The sequence below is a fragment of the Amblyomma mixtum genome, chromosome 6 (genome assembly GCF_055824585.1).
Source record: "Amblyomma mixtum isolate Tamu chromosome 6, ASM5582458v1, whole genome shotgun sequence".
NCBI lineage: Eukaryota > Metazoa > Arthropoda > Arachnida > Ixodida > Ixodidae > Amblyomma > Amblyomma mixtum.
Genome location: NC_143017.1, coordinates 66,239,858 through 66,253,105, shown reverse-complemented (window position 1 = coordinate 66,253,105; position 13,248 = coordinate 66,239,858). Strand labels below are relative to the sequence as shown.

Sequence of the window (13,248 nt, the reverse complement as noted above, 5' to 3'; positions counted from 1 at the left end):
TCGGGTCAGCAGCCGAACGCCGTAACCACTGAGCCACCGCGGCGGGGCGTTAACTAAAGTGAACTTACCGAAACTATCCCAACAGTGAATGGTTGCTTGGTTAAAGTTTCTCCACTCGATGTACTCAAAATACTTCAATTTAAACGCCAAGCGTTATATATATTTTTTAAAAGCAGTCATCACTGCGAAAACAGACATATTTAAATATTTTTTTTCCCACATACAACTGAAGCATGGAACTCATTACCATGTGAGATTGTAAAAATAGATTCCACACACAAATTTGAAAAAAGCTGCAATGGATTGCCTTGCTGCGAATGGTAGCTTTTAGCCTCTACTTGTTTATATTGTACACGAGAACCTCGATGATACTATCCTGGTTGATATGAATTTCCGGACGATAGGAATTGAAAAATGCCCTGGCCACAGGCAGAAATTCGAATGCAATTCGAAGTCTCTATTTATTAAAATGTGTGAGGCCTTACTGGTATGTATTATGCATTGTGTACAGCACGCATATTTTCTCTCCTATTCATTTCGTTTGTGCTTGCAGTGTGCAGGGCTGCAACCGTGTAGAAAGAAATCCATCCTGTAACGGCCCAATGAGCCAACAGTATCAATCAATAAATAAAAACAAACAAAAAATGTGCTTACCTTCATTCGCTGGTCCAGGGAATGTCGCATTGACCACCAAACGGGTGGTTCTGTCATCTTTGTGGTTGCAGTGCTCTCGTCCAAGATGGTGTTGAATTCCTTGAACAGGACTCGGTGAAACTGCAGGAGCACAAGTTCAGGAGAGCTTTAGACAATGGTACTTTGGATTTAGCACTCCAAAGCGGCACATGGGCTATGAGTGATGATGTAGTGGAGGGCTCCATATTAATTTAGACCACTTGGGGTTCTTTAACATGCCGGAAGGGCTTCTCAATGCACTGAAAAGGAAGGATAAGTCAGAGTGCTTTGTTTACTTGCCAGAGTCACAATAGGGTATACTATAGCCACGTCAAATCAGCAACACTCTATGTGAAGAAGAACAGAATATGGCAAACAAACATTGGCCTCAGATGCATGGACAGTCTCAGAGTTGAAGCATCAAATAGAAGGAATATTTCTGGTTAAGTTTTTATTTTATCTATGCACTTAGGACTGGGTTTGTGAGCGTGTGGGATATGTAATTATTGTTTTTAGAGAAGTAAAAAAGAAACAATAGCTTGGGCTTCAGTGAGAAAAGTGCAATCTTTGGCTACCTCCAACAATGAATATTCTGACAGATTCAAAAGGTGACTCAGTTTCTTTAAAAACCACAAAGAATGGACTCAAACTTTTCTGCTGTTGGACAGTAATACAGTCAAGCCCACTTATAACAATATTCAAGTGCCATGGAAATACCATTGTTATATCCAATAATTGTTATAACAGGGTGGTGCCGAAAAAAAGAAAAGATGACAAACTTCACCGCATTTATTGATAGTAAATACCTGGAGTGGTTTGATTGTTCTAATGCCTGTAAAAGCTCGTTAATTCGAACTTCAGGGGACCGGAAGAATGTTCACCGTTCACCGATGACCTAAGCACCGCCATCACTGCGCCACCGAGAGCTTTGCGCACCTCCATGTCACAGGAATCAAGCAGTCTTTCCGGAAGTGATTCTCATGGGAAATTCAAGAAACATGCAGAACTAAGGGTGCGGTGACAGCTGACAAGAGAAAAACCGCGCTGGCTGCATGCGCGCGCACTGCACCGACTGATTGGGGGTACGCATGGCGTGCGTAGCCAATACAGCAATGCAGCAGCTCTCCTGACGCGATGACACCTGCCTCTTTTGCTTTCGTGGCGTTACTGCGACAGCTTAGTCCATTGGTTGGCCCCCCACGTGCGCGCTTTTGTGTTGTAAGCATAGTTTTGCCGGTGTGGGTTTAGCATTTCCTTTTTTTTTCTATAATGGTTGACACTCAATTACCAGATTTAATTGTTATAACCAATAATGTGCCTTACAGCATTACTATAAGCAGTTTATTTTACTATAGAACATGTGGCAAAGCTGAGGGTGCCATGACTGACCATTGTTATATCCGATATATTGTTATAACCAGTATTGTTATAAGTGGGCTTGACTGTAGTACATGATGCAAGGGCTATTCATTAGCTCCGTCTCTCATTGCTTGGTTTCCCAAAAATCCATTGCTAGCAAGCAGCCTGACCAGAATGCTAGCCTTCACTAAACAGCGAATAGCATTCACCAGTTTGCTGCTGCCCACAGCAAAAGCAAACTGGTACTTGTAGAACTGGATTTTCGTTTCCTTGTTCTTGTGCTCTCTGATGTACTGTCAGGGCAAAAGTTGCGACAGAGTTTGCTAAAGTTAAAAGCAAAGAAGAAAAGAATGCGATGAATGATTTCAATCACAATTTTCATTAACGATGCTAACCCATTAATGTAGTTTTCATCGCAGCTGTATTCACGCTATATTTTCGGCTTACTTAGACAATATGTCTTGCAGGGAAGTATTGCCACATACACCCGGGCTGATAGCATTAACTCACAGCACACAGAACTCCAGTCTCCAGTAGAGTAAGCCTATTCCAGATGATCATGCAAGACCACGCTTGTATGCATTCCAAAAAAGGCACGCTTCAGGGTTCACACTGAGTGAAGGCAGACAGGCCAAAATAAGTATGCCGGCCTTTTTTTATGCAAAAGTTATAAATATGTATTATCGAAACTGAATATACTTTTACGGTCCAGTTTTCATTTCCTTTAGGTCAGGGGTTCTCACTTTTTTGCTTGGAGGAACCCCAAAAGCCTTCAATAAGTTCCAGGGAACCCCCCCCCTGCCCCTCGCCCCGCTTTCACTTACCAGCAATGTGGTCGAGTGCAATTTTGCAAAGAGAGAGTTGCAAAGGCTAAATGTTTATTGCACCGATTAATACAAATACTAATGTGATGGGTGGTACTGCTTCCCTTTTGAGAGCAAGTCAAAGCGAGGCTCAGCAGCACTCAGAGCCCGTCTCATATCAGCTGCCGGGTCAGGGCCGGTGAGGGTTCTCGCGGAACACAAGAAGACAGCCCGCGGAACCCAGTTTGAGAACCCCTGCTTTAGGTGATGTTAATTATGGACGATATGGGTTCTTCTAGGTCCTCGGTTCACATCAGCGAGGTACTACTGTACTCTGGCTTTGAACTAATAGGCCTGCAGCATTTAATATTTTCCAATCCAACATTCAGAATGCTGAAATATTTCTGCAGCTCAACTGCATGCATGAACACATCACCACAAAAATGCTTGGTATGGTCTTCCTTTTAGTGGGCTCTAAATAACTGGCACTTTATAGCGCCACAACGCTGAGTGAGTTACAGCCACACACCTCAGCATCTGAGGAGCCGCTGAGCTTGACGGTGATTGGAGCCTTCCCCTTCCGACACTGGCAGACGAATAAATCCGGGGTGAGGGCTACACCGCTCGGTCCCTTTGTAACAGGCTCTGTTGCGGTCACTTGCACCACTGTCCAGTCTGAAAAGCAGCGAGAGAGAACAACAGCTTGTTAACTCTTAATGTCTGCCGCCAATTTTCTGAACCTCTATGCAACCCAGGCAGATGACCAGCTTATGCCCATCTTCCACGTTCAGTTGGCTCTAAACAAACACCAGCCTATTCAACTCAGACTGTGAACTAAGGTGCTCACATTCCTTTGCTGAAAAGTTCTTCGCTACTGCCACTACGATTGAAAACAAAATGTGTATGATTTCCTGCCTACCCCTCCCCCAAAACCAATTTTGCTCTCTGCAACTTTTCTTTTTTTATTCCAGAGTACAAAGTTGAAGACAAACGGTAGTATGTTTGATAAAGTTTAGGCGACATCAACGAGCTGCTGGTAGCACTTGTTGCCTTCCCCAACAGCTTCCAGGGTGGATAAAAAAAGAAAAACTCTGACTCGTTGAGACTGATCCACAGAAGCTGCTGACGGGGACCAGTCTACCAGTCTAAATTTTTGGACACCTCCTCGTAACCTTGCTCAAATGTCATGGGAGCTTAGAATTCAGACGTTCCAACAAACCTAAAGGCACAGCTGGCACTTACTTGCGGGCAGCAGCTCGTACAGTTCTGTGAGTTGCGCAGTCTTGAGCTCACTATGCATCCTGAAATTTAGTGCCCGTGCCTTGCTCAGGTCCTGGTCATTTAGACTCCACCCTTGGACTCCATCCTTGATAAAGGCAGCCTTTTGTTTCCTGGAAAAAACAAACAAAAATGCACAGTCACCAGCACACAAGTCACTAGGCAGCAACAACAGCTGCACAGGTGCGTGCAGTAGCAAACTACAGTTTAAGGGAGAGACGAGCCAAACTGAAACTGGCCTGTATCAATAGATGCTGGAAAAGGCCAAAAAAGGAAATGTAGGTATCGCTGCCATCCACAGTTTTTAAAAGCAAATTGATTATGTCAACCCTATCTTTGATGGCTGTGCATCCCTGAGGCTAGGCCATACGATCGTTCACTTCCAAACGGTGATCATGCACTCTAAACACCAATACACCCATATGGGAGTAAAAAGAGAGTAAGCTGTCCTCAAACGCACTCCCTGTTATAAAAGGGTTTTGGTTTTTATGGGGTTTAACGTCCCAAAGCGACTAAGGCTATGAGAGACGCCGTAGTGGAGGGCTCCGGAAATTTCGACCACCTGGGGTTCTTTAACGTGCACTGACATCGCACAGTACACGGGCCTCTAGAATTTCTCCTCCAAAGAAATTCTAGCCGCCGCGGCCGGGATCGAACCCGCGTCTTTTGGGTCAGCAGCCGAGCACCATAGCCGCTGAGCCACCGCGGCGGCTGTTATAAAAGGGAGTGCTCCCTATTTACTCCTTTCTGTTTAGAGTGAAATGCACTCCCTGTTATAAAAGAGTGCTCCCTATTTACTCCTTTCTGTTTAGAGTGAAATGCACTCCCTGTTATAAAAGGGAGTGCTCCCTATTTACTCCTTTCTGTTTAGAGTGAAATGCACTCCCTGTTATAAAAGGGAGTGCTCCCTATTTACTCCTTTCTGTTTAGAGTGAAATGCACTCCCTGTTATAAAAGGGAGTGCTCCCTATTTACTCCTTTCTGTTTAGAGTGAAATGCACTCCCTGTTATAAAAGGGAGTGCTCCCTATTTACTCCTTTCTGTTTAGAGTGAAATGCACTCCCTGTTATAAAAGGGAGTGCTCCCTATTTACTCCTTTCTGTTTAGAGTGAAATGCACTCCCTGTTATAAAAGGGAGTGCTCCCTATTTACTCCTTTCTGTTTAGAGTGAAATGCACTCCCTGTTATAAAAGGGAGTGCTCCCTATTTACTCCTTTCTGTTTAGAGTGAAATGCACTCCCTGTTATAAAAGGGAGTGCTCCCTATTTACTCCTTTCTGTTTAGAGTGAAATGCACTCCCTGTTATAAAAGAGAGTGCTCCCTATTTACTCCTTTCTGTTTAGAGTGAAATGCACTCCCTGTTATAAAAGGGAGTGCTCCCTATTTACTCCTTTCTGTTTAGAGTGAAATGCACTCCCTGTTATAAAAGAGAGTGCTCCCTATTTACTCCTTTCTGTTTAGAGTGAAATGCACTCCCTGTTATAAAAGGGAGTGCTCCCTATTTACTCCTTTCTGTTTAGAGTGAAATGCACTCCCTGTTATAAAAGAGAGTGCTCCCTATTTACTCCTTTCTGTTTAGAGTGAAATGCACTCCCTGTTATAAAAGAGTGCTCCCTATTTACTCCTTTCTGTTTAGAGTGAAATGCACTCCCTGTTATAAAAGAGAGTGCTCCCTATTTACTCCTTTCTGTTTAGAGTGAAATGCACTCCCTGTTATAAAAGAGAGTGCTCCCTATTTACTCCTTTCTGTTTAGAGTGAAATGCACTCCCTGTTATAAAAGGGAGTGCTCCCTATTTACTCCTTTCTGTTTAGAGTGAAATGCACTCCCTGTTATAAAAGGGAGTGCTCCCTATTTACTCCTTTCTGTTTAGAGTGAAATGCACTCCCTGTTATAAAAGAGAGTGCTCCCTATTTACTCCTTTCTGTTTAGAGTGAAATGCACTCCCTGTTATAAAAGAGAGTGCTCCCTATTTACTCCTTTCTGTTTAGAGTGAAATGCACTCCCTGTTATAAAAGGGAGTGCTCCCTATTTACTCCTTTCTGTTTAGAGTGAAACGCACTCCCTGTTATAAAAGGGAGTGCTCCCTATTTACTCCTTTCTGTTTAGAGTGAAATGCACTCCCTGTTATAAAAGGGAGTGCCCCCTATTTACTCCTTTCTGTTTAGAGTGAAATGCACTCCCTGTTATAAAAGGGAGTGCTCCCTATTTACTCCTTTCTGTTTAGAGTGAAATGCACTCCCTGTTATAAAAGGGAGTGCTCCCTATTTACTCCTTTCTGTTTAGAGTGAAATGCACTCCCTGTTATAAAAGAGATTGCTCCCTATTTACTCCTTTCTGTTTAGAGTGAAATGCACTCCCTGTTATAAAAGGGAGTGCTCCCTATTTACTCCTTTCTGTTTAGAGTGAAATGCACTCCGTTATAAAAGGGAGTGCTCCCTATTTACTCCTTTCTGTTTAGAGTGAAACGCACTCCCTGTTATAAAAGGGAGTGCTCCCTATTTACTCCTTTCTGTTTAGAGTGAAATGCACTCCCTGTTATAAAAGGGAGTGCTCCCTATTTACTCCTTTCTGTTTAGAGTGAAATGCACTCCCTGTTATAAAAGGGAGTGCTCCCTATTTACTCCTTTCTGTTTAGAGTGAAATGCACTCCCTGTTATAAAAGGGAGTGCTCCCTATTTACTCCTTTCTGTTTAGAGTGAAATGCACTCCCTGTTATAAAAGGGAGTGCTCCCTATTTACTCCTTTCTATTTAGAGTGAAATGCACTCCGTTATAAAAGGGAGTGCTCCCTATTTACTCCTTTCTGTTTAGAGTGAAATGCACTCCCTGTTATAAAAGAGAGTGCTCCCTATTTACTCCTTTCTGTTTAGAGTGTGGCATTCCTTTTGTCGTGGCGCTTAGATTTAAAAATAAATGCAGCAATGGAAAAAAAAAGAAAAGGTCTCAAATTTCTCCACCCTGCTACAAATGTGGACATAGCCACCAAGAGCTGTACAGTAAATTTCGAGGCAGACTGGATGGAGCTGTCCGCATTGTCCCATTAATATGCCCTCAATGAAACGTTAATTCTTTGTATTGAATACAGGTGGCATTACAAAGTGAGTGTTTGCTGCTGCCAGTGAAAAAGGCCACACGACCTCTAGAGAAATGCAAGAATATGGTAGACAATGAAGAATTTCGTTCAAGCGCAGAGATTGAAACAAACTTGCATTTATAAGCCTTCCAGACACAGAACTTTTTCAACGGAATCAAGCAATGTGCACCAACAACAGTCACACAGCAGAAAGCAAAAAAGAACTATTGCAGACTGCTAACTAGTTTCTGAATGTAGGTGACAAATGACTAAGCACCTAGGCTGTTATTGAGAAACAGGCCGAATCTATCTAGTTTCTTTTAGTTGATACTTTAGGATTCTTGAAACAAGTTTTTATGGTTTCGTGGGGTTTAACGTCCCGAAGTGACTTGGCCTATGAGCGAGACTGTAGTGGTGGGCTCTGGATAAATTTGACCATCTGGGGTTCTTTAATGTTCACTGACATCGCGCAGTACACGGGCCTCTAGTATTTTGCCTCCATTGAACCCACGTATTTCAGGCCAGCAGCCGAGCACCATAACCACTGAGTCACCGCGGCGGCTCTTGAAACAAGTGTTTAGGAACATTGTTTATGAATGGCACTGGTTAATATTTCAAGTGGCACCCTTACCTGAGCTTCTTGTAGAGGCAGGTGAGCCCCATGTGTTGGAGTGTGACTGAGGACGTCTGGCTAGCATGCCACAAACACGCATCCTTACAATCTTTGGTGCGCTTCTCCTGCAAGCAAAAGCAAGCGATGTACTATAGCACAAGGCGTGTGGTGGTACAGGACACAGAAGAAATTTCATAACCACTGAAGGTATTTTATGGTTTATGGTGGTTTAACGTCCCAAAAAGACTCTGGCTATGAGGGACGCCGTAGTGAAGAGCTCCGGAAAGTTCGCCCACCTGGGGTTCTTTAACGTGCACTGACATCACACAGTACACGGGCCTTTAATGAATGCACGCCAGAAAAATGATTTGTAACTTTCATAAGTTGTAATCCGTTAGCATTACTTCTGCCATCTTTGCAAAATCTGTCTGGCAGTGTCAGTTTGAATCATAACTGCAAGCAGCACAGATGACAAAAGACTAGAAGAAGGAGTATACAGGACAAGTGCTGACTAAACTAAGGGTTTCTTCACGAAACCTTACATTTAAACAGGAAAAAGTGCACAAGATGACAAGTGGTCAAACAGAATAGTAACAACAAAAACCAAAAAGCATGCAGCCATCGTGAAGCACTCAGAAAAGCGAGCTCTTTATCTAACAGACCTATCAAGGGCTTACTAATGAAATTATGATGCTCCTTTGCGACACTGAATGTTTCAATCATTTCTCGAGTGGTCTGATTGTAGGTATACCTGTGCATGATGAAAAAAAAAAAAATATAGTGCGCTTGTCCTTGCAACATTGACAATGAGAAACTAGACAATTGCCCAGTCTGTCTGCAGGCTCCGCATGACAGGAGAAGACTGTACCGTAATCAGCTTTACAAAAGGAAATGCACGACTACGTGGCGGATAGCCTGGAACTCTACTTGCGGTGATATGCGGCGACCGCTTCAAAAACAAACAGGAAAGAGAGGTGTGATCCTCCGTTGCCAGAAGCAAGCAAGGCGGCAGAACCCTTTCCCCTATGTTTCAAAAAGCAGTCACCGCATATTGCCACAAGTAAGCTTCGAGACTATCTGCCATGCACTCGTGTGTTCCCTTTCATAATGCTGACGACAGTACAGAACTCCAGTGCTGCCACTGCTGCAGAGAACAAACTTTACACTGTGTGTTTTGCTCCACCCTTTTCTTGTATTCTTTATTTCTTTGGACAGCCAGGCAAACCTGCTTGAGCTTGACAGGGGCTGACAGAATTGCCTTAGTAAACCCTCGACAGGTCTGTCAGCTAAAGAGTTCTCTCTTCTGAGCACTTCATGATGGCTGCGTGCACTTTGGTTTTGTTACTTTGTATGATCACTCAGCGCTCCTTGTATCTCCGCTGTTTTTTTCTTATTTAAATGCAAATAAGGCCTTAGCTGGTCAGTGCATGTCCTGCTTACTCCTTTTTTCTATTCTTCTGTCTTCTGTGCTGTTTGCTATTATGAATCGTTAGCAAAACTAAGTGTACTAATATGCAAGTTTGGAACTTCAGGGTCAGAGTGGAGAGGAGGAAAGAGCCAACGAGCAAAATGTGGAGAGGAGAGAGTAGTGGGAGGAGCGTTGTGGCAAGGAAAAAACTGATGTGGCCAATCAGAGCTGGTGGGAGAGTGTAGAATGAAAGTGACCCCACTGCCAGGTGAGTGGGTGCAATGAGAAAGTGAAACAATCACTGTGCCTTTCGTTTCCTCAAAACCGTTTTGTTTTTTCCGCAAAGGTCACCACTGACTTAACCGGTTGCATCACCTCATGAGGATAGTGCGATCTCTTGCAGCGTGCTTGATGCCACATGCTCTGCACATAGCCACCTCTTGCTGATATGCATTCAACATAATGCAGTCATGCACTTCACACAATGCCATCGTTCGGCGTCTCCCGCAGACCCAGTCTCAACAGCACATGTTCGAACACAGTTCTTGCTGACATGTGTTCGATACAATGCTGTCATGGCTAGCTTGGTTACAAGAATTGGTCATACCTTCGGAATCACACGCCTCTCTGCATCAATCGCAATGACCATCAGCAATTAAAAAAAAAAAAACTACCTTCGTTCACTTTTTTTTTTTTTTGCAGAACAGTTGGTACGCAAGCTACACCTTCATTTAAGACGCACTATGTTTTCGCATAGGTGGTGCGAAAAACCTGCACTGACAAGTTGCCTGCTGGCACTTTATCATTGGTGCATAGCCTGTTTGTATCATCCTTATGCACCTCCAATCCTAACGTTAACATGCACCCAGTTCCCATGGTTAGATCATTTATCCCTGATTCTACTACACTGAAATTCTTAGCGATGAAGCAACAAAATATGGTATGCACGTCACAAGCAAGTGAAGTTTACTTGAGGTGTAATTAAATTGATCAAATTCTCCATCTTCAGCAGCACTGATGAAGGCCAGTAGAATGTCGCCATTATTGGATGTCAGTGTGGTTAGGCTGTCCCAAATGTTGCCAGCTGGCATTTCATTTGTGTAGAAAGTCATAAAACCTTCATAATCCTAATGCTGTTAATTTGAAATTCTGGATAATTCGAAGAACTTCTGTGGTCCCGCAATTTGACCAGACAAGTCGAACATCTAGGGTGCCACACAGGAATGCCAGATCCCAATTTCGCTGCAAACCGATAAAGCTATGGCGGCTCCATGCAGCGATTCCAATGCTTGATAACGTGAAGCGCCTCAGCTCCAGAGCTACCAGTACGAAAACTAATCTTTGGATTGCGGACCGCTGAAGCGAGTGCCTGCGCTCGTCCCGCGACACGATCCTTCTTGCTCCGTGCCGGCAACGGGTTGACTGCTCGCAACGTCGGCCTACCTGCCTATGAGCAACACTGGCATCTCTCATTAAGTAAAAGTACAGTGGCGTATAAGTTGACCATTCAAAATTGGGAGGTCGACCTCTATGCGTGGCCGACCTCTTTGCAGAGGTCAAAAAAAGAAGGCAGTTGATTTGGGATGCACGGACAGATGGACGGACAACGCCCAAATCTAGTGAATGGCCACTATAAGTGGTGGCGCACTAAAAACTTCGTCTGCCCATCAGTGCCCCTAAAGAAAATGCCGATGACGTGCCGTTAACCCCCCCCCCACCCTTTTTCCCCATGCTGGCGGTCACTTCCTCTGATGAGCAATAGGCAACGCGAGAGCAGTTCGGTTTGCTGCTAGTCCGGCCGCATGCGTGTTATACGTCAGTTCTTGCCTGTAGGTCCAGAAGGTGTGCCATTGTCCGGCTCATCTCAGCATACAGTGGGCACGGAGGAAAGTGAATGATGAGCTGGAATGCTTTGTCAAGAAGTGCCACCATTTCATCATATGCTGCAAAGAAAGATATTGGTGGGGGGTTCAAATAACTTGAGAACAAGCCAAGAAATGAGCCATGAAGCTTAATGCGGGTTGGGGCTAGTTGGTGATCCATTCTTGACACAAATTGCACAGAAAACGACGAAGACACATTAGCATGACAATGTGACTGTGTAGGCACTGCCTAGCCAATGCCTTTTAGAGCTATGTCCTTCACATTCAAAACTGCATGTCTACTGTCGGGAGGTGCTGACACCTGCCTTGAATGACCTGTTGCTGGTAAGCACTTCATTTCAAGATTTTCTTTTTGCCAAAAGTCCCAACTGTCCTTTCTGCTTTAACAACTCATCTGTTATGTGTAGCCCTTTTTTTTTTACATAAATTTTTTTAAGTGCACAAATGTGCCCTAAATAAGAAAGTCATATGTACATATAAAGGCCTGTGTAGGCTCTAAATATCAACAAGGCCAGGCATTGCGATATTGCAATTTTTTCATCCTTCCTTATTGAAAGAAGCCTCTCAAATGCAAGTACACATAATTCTCAGCATTCTTGGAGAAAGCTGTTTTCCAGCTGGAAAGGCACAAAACATACTGTTCTTTTGAATGTGCGAAGTAGTGGTTCTTCAATTTTAAATGTTTAGGAGCTAGCAAAAAGTACCAAAGAAGGCTCCGTCTCGAAATACACCGGGCTGAAACTGAAACGTAATGGGTCTACGTCAATAATTTTTTTTCAATACTGTCACCTATGCAGACCTTCAATGCTGAGAAAAACATAAAAAAGCAAAACAAGTGTCTATAGGCAACCCCCGGACAGGTTTTTACCCTCCCTCAGGAGAATGTGTCACCGTAAAGTCCCACTATCCACACCTTGAGGTTTGCACGCTGGCAGCTGCTCTTCTTTGACCATGATCTCTTCCTCCTGCTTGTAGATGATGTCTTCTTGGATTGCGGGCTCCTTCTCGAGCAGTGACAGCCGAGCAACTGAGGTAGCTGCCTCCTCCTCGTCAATTGTGTTGAGCAGTGCGGGCACAACACCGCTTGTTGAGCAGCGCACCTGAACTTGCTCAACGGGATCTTCGCTACCTCCCTGAGTAGCTGCGTCTTCACCAGCATTCGTGGACACGAGGTCGGTCTTTGCAGTCTTACGCTGGGCCCGCACCTTAAATATGCAACAAGAAAAAAAGTTGTAAATTGTGGGGCTTGACATCCCGAAGCAACACGTGGTTATGGGGGATGGCGCAGTGGAGGGTACTGGATTAATTAAGACCACTTGGGTCTTCAGCATGCTCTGATATTGTTACGTAGTGGTGACTGCAGTCCGGCGAACAGGAACACAGCGAGGACGTCTTCGAAACGGAGCTCTTTATTTGGGCTGACTTGCGCCCACAAAGAACTGAATCACTCGGCGGCGGCGTAGCAACAAGTGTGCTCGGCGGTCGTCGAACAGAATGCCCGCCACTGTCGGCTGTGCTCTTTTTAAAGCTGATAGTGAACGTTCGAGATAAAGCTTGGGAAGTTACTAGAACATTCTGGCACAAAGTAGAATTGGCTCCGCCTGGATGCGATCAGTCGAGATAATTCCAGGCGCGTCTTGCGTCACAAAGAAGCGATAAAGCGGCATGCCGGCAGCCTTGAAGCATGAACAAATAAACACAACAAACAAACGCTACAAAGATTCGCAGCAATATCGTACAGAACATTGGCATTTTTGTATTTAATTTCCATCAAAATACAGCCGCCGCAGCCAGGGCTGAACCCATGACCTTGGGATCAGCAGCTGAATGCCAAAGCCACTGAGCCACCTTTGTTGGTCTAGGTTCAGATCAGACACCTGTGCCAGAAAGTGACTGAGAAAAAAATGTGAGAAATTTGGGATTCAATTTTTCTCTTAGCTGCTTTAAGCTTTCGTAACGAAACCTCTAGCTATTTTGAGAGCATCATACTTCTACTGCAGTCACTGATTAGTCAATTATGAATCAAACTTCACTTAGAGCTAGTGATTAGTTCACTAATTGATTCTAACCGGCAAAAATATTCCACTGATATCATGCGATAAGCAAGCCATGCTAAAGCTTGATCCTACTCATGTGCACGCATTGAGGTGAGCAGTGG

General features: G+C 44.2%; 1 protein-coding gene across 1 annotated transcript in view; it reads right to left on the bottom strand.

Moving 5' to 3' along the window:
* Positions 1–13,248, bottom strand: part of Sse (extra spindle pole bodies like 1, separase) — a 67,442-nt gene that overhangs the window by 16,792 nt on the left and 37,402 nt on the right. Inside the window, exons 17-22 of the mRNA XM_089548034.1 lie at positions 12,004–12,295; positions 11,035–11,150; positions 7,818–7,924; positions 4,077–4,225; positions 3,364–3,509; positions 655–774 (exon numbers count right to left, since the gene is read on the bottom strand). Of these exons, the coding sequence (XP_089404160.1) occupies positions 655–774; positions 3,364–3,509; positions 4,077–4,225; positions 7,818–7,924; positions 11,035–11,150; positions 12,004–12,295 (930 nt within the window). The remainder of the gene's footprint in view (positions 1–654; positions 775–3,363; positions 3,510–4,076; positions 4,226–7,817; positions 7,925–11,034; positions 11,151–12,003; positions 12,296–13,248) is intronic.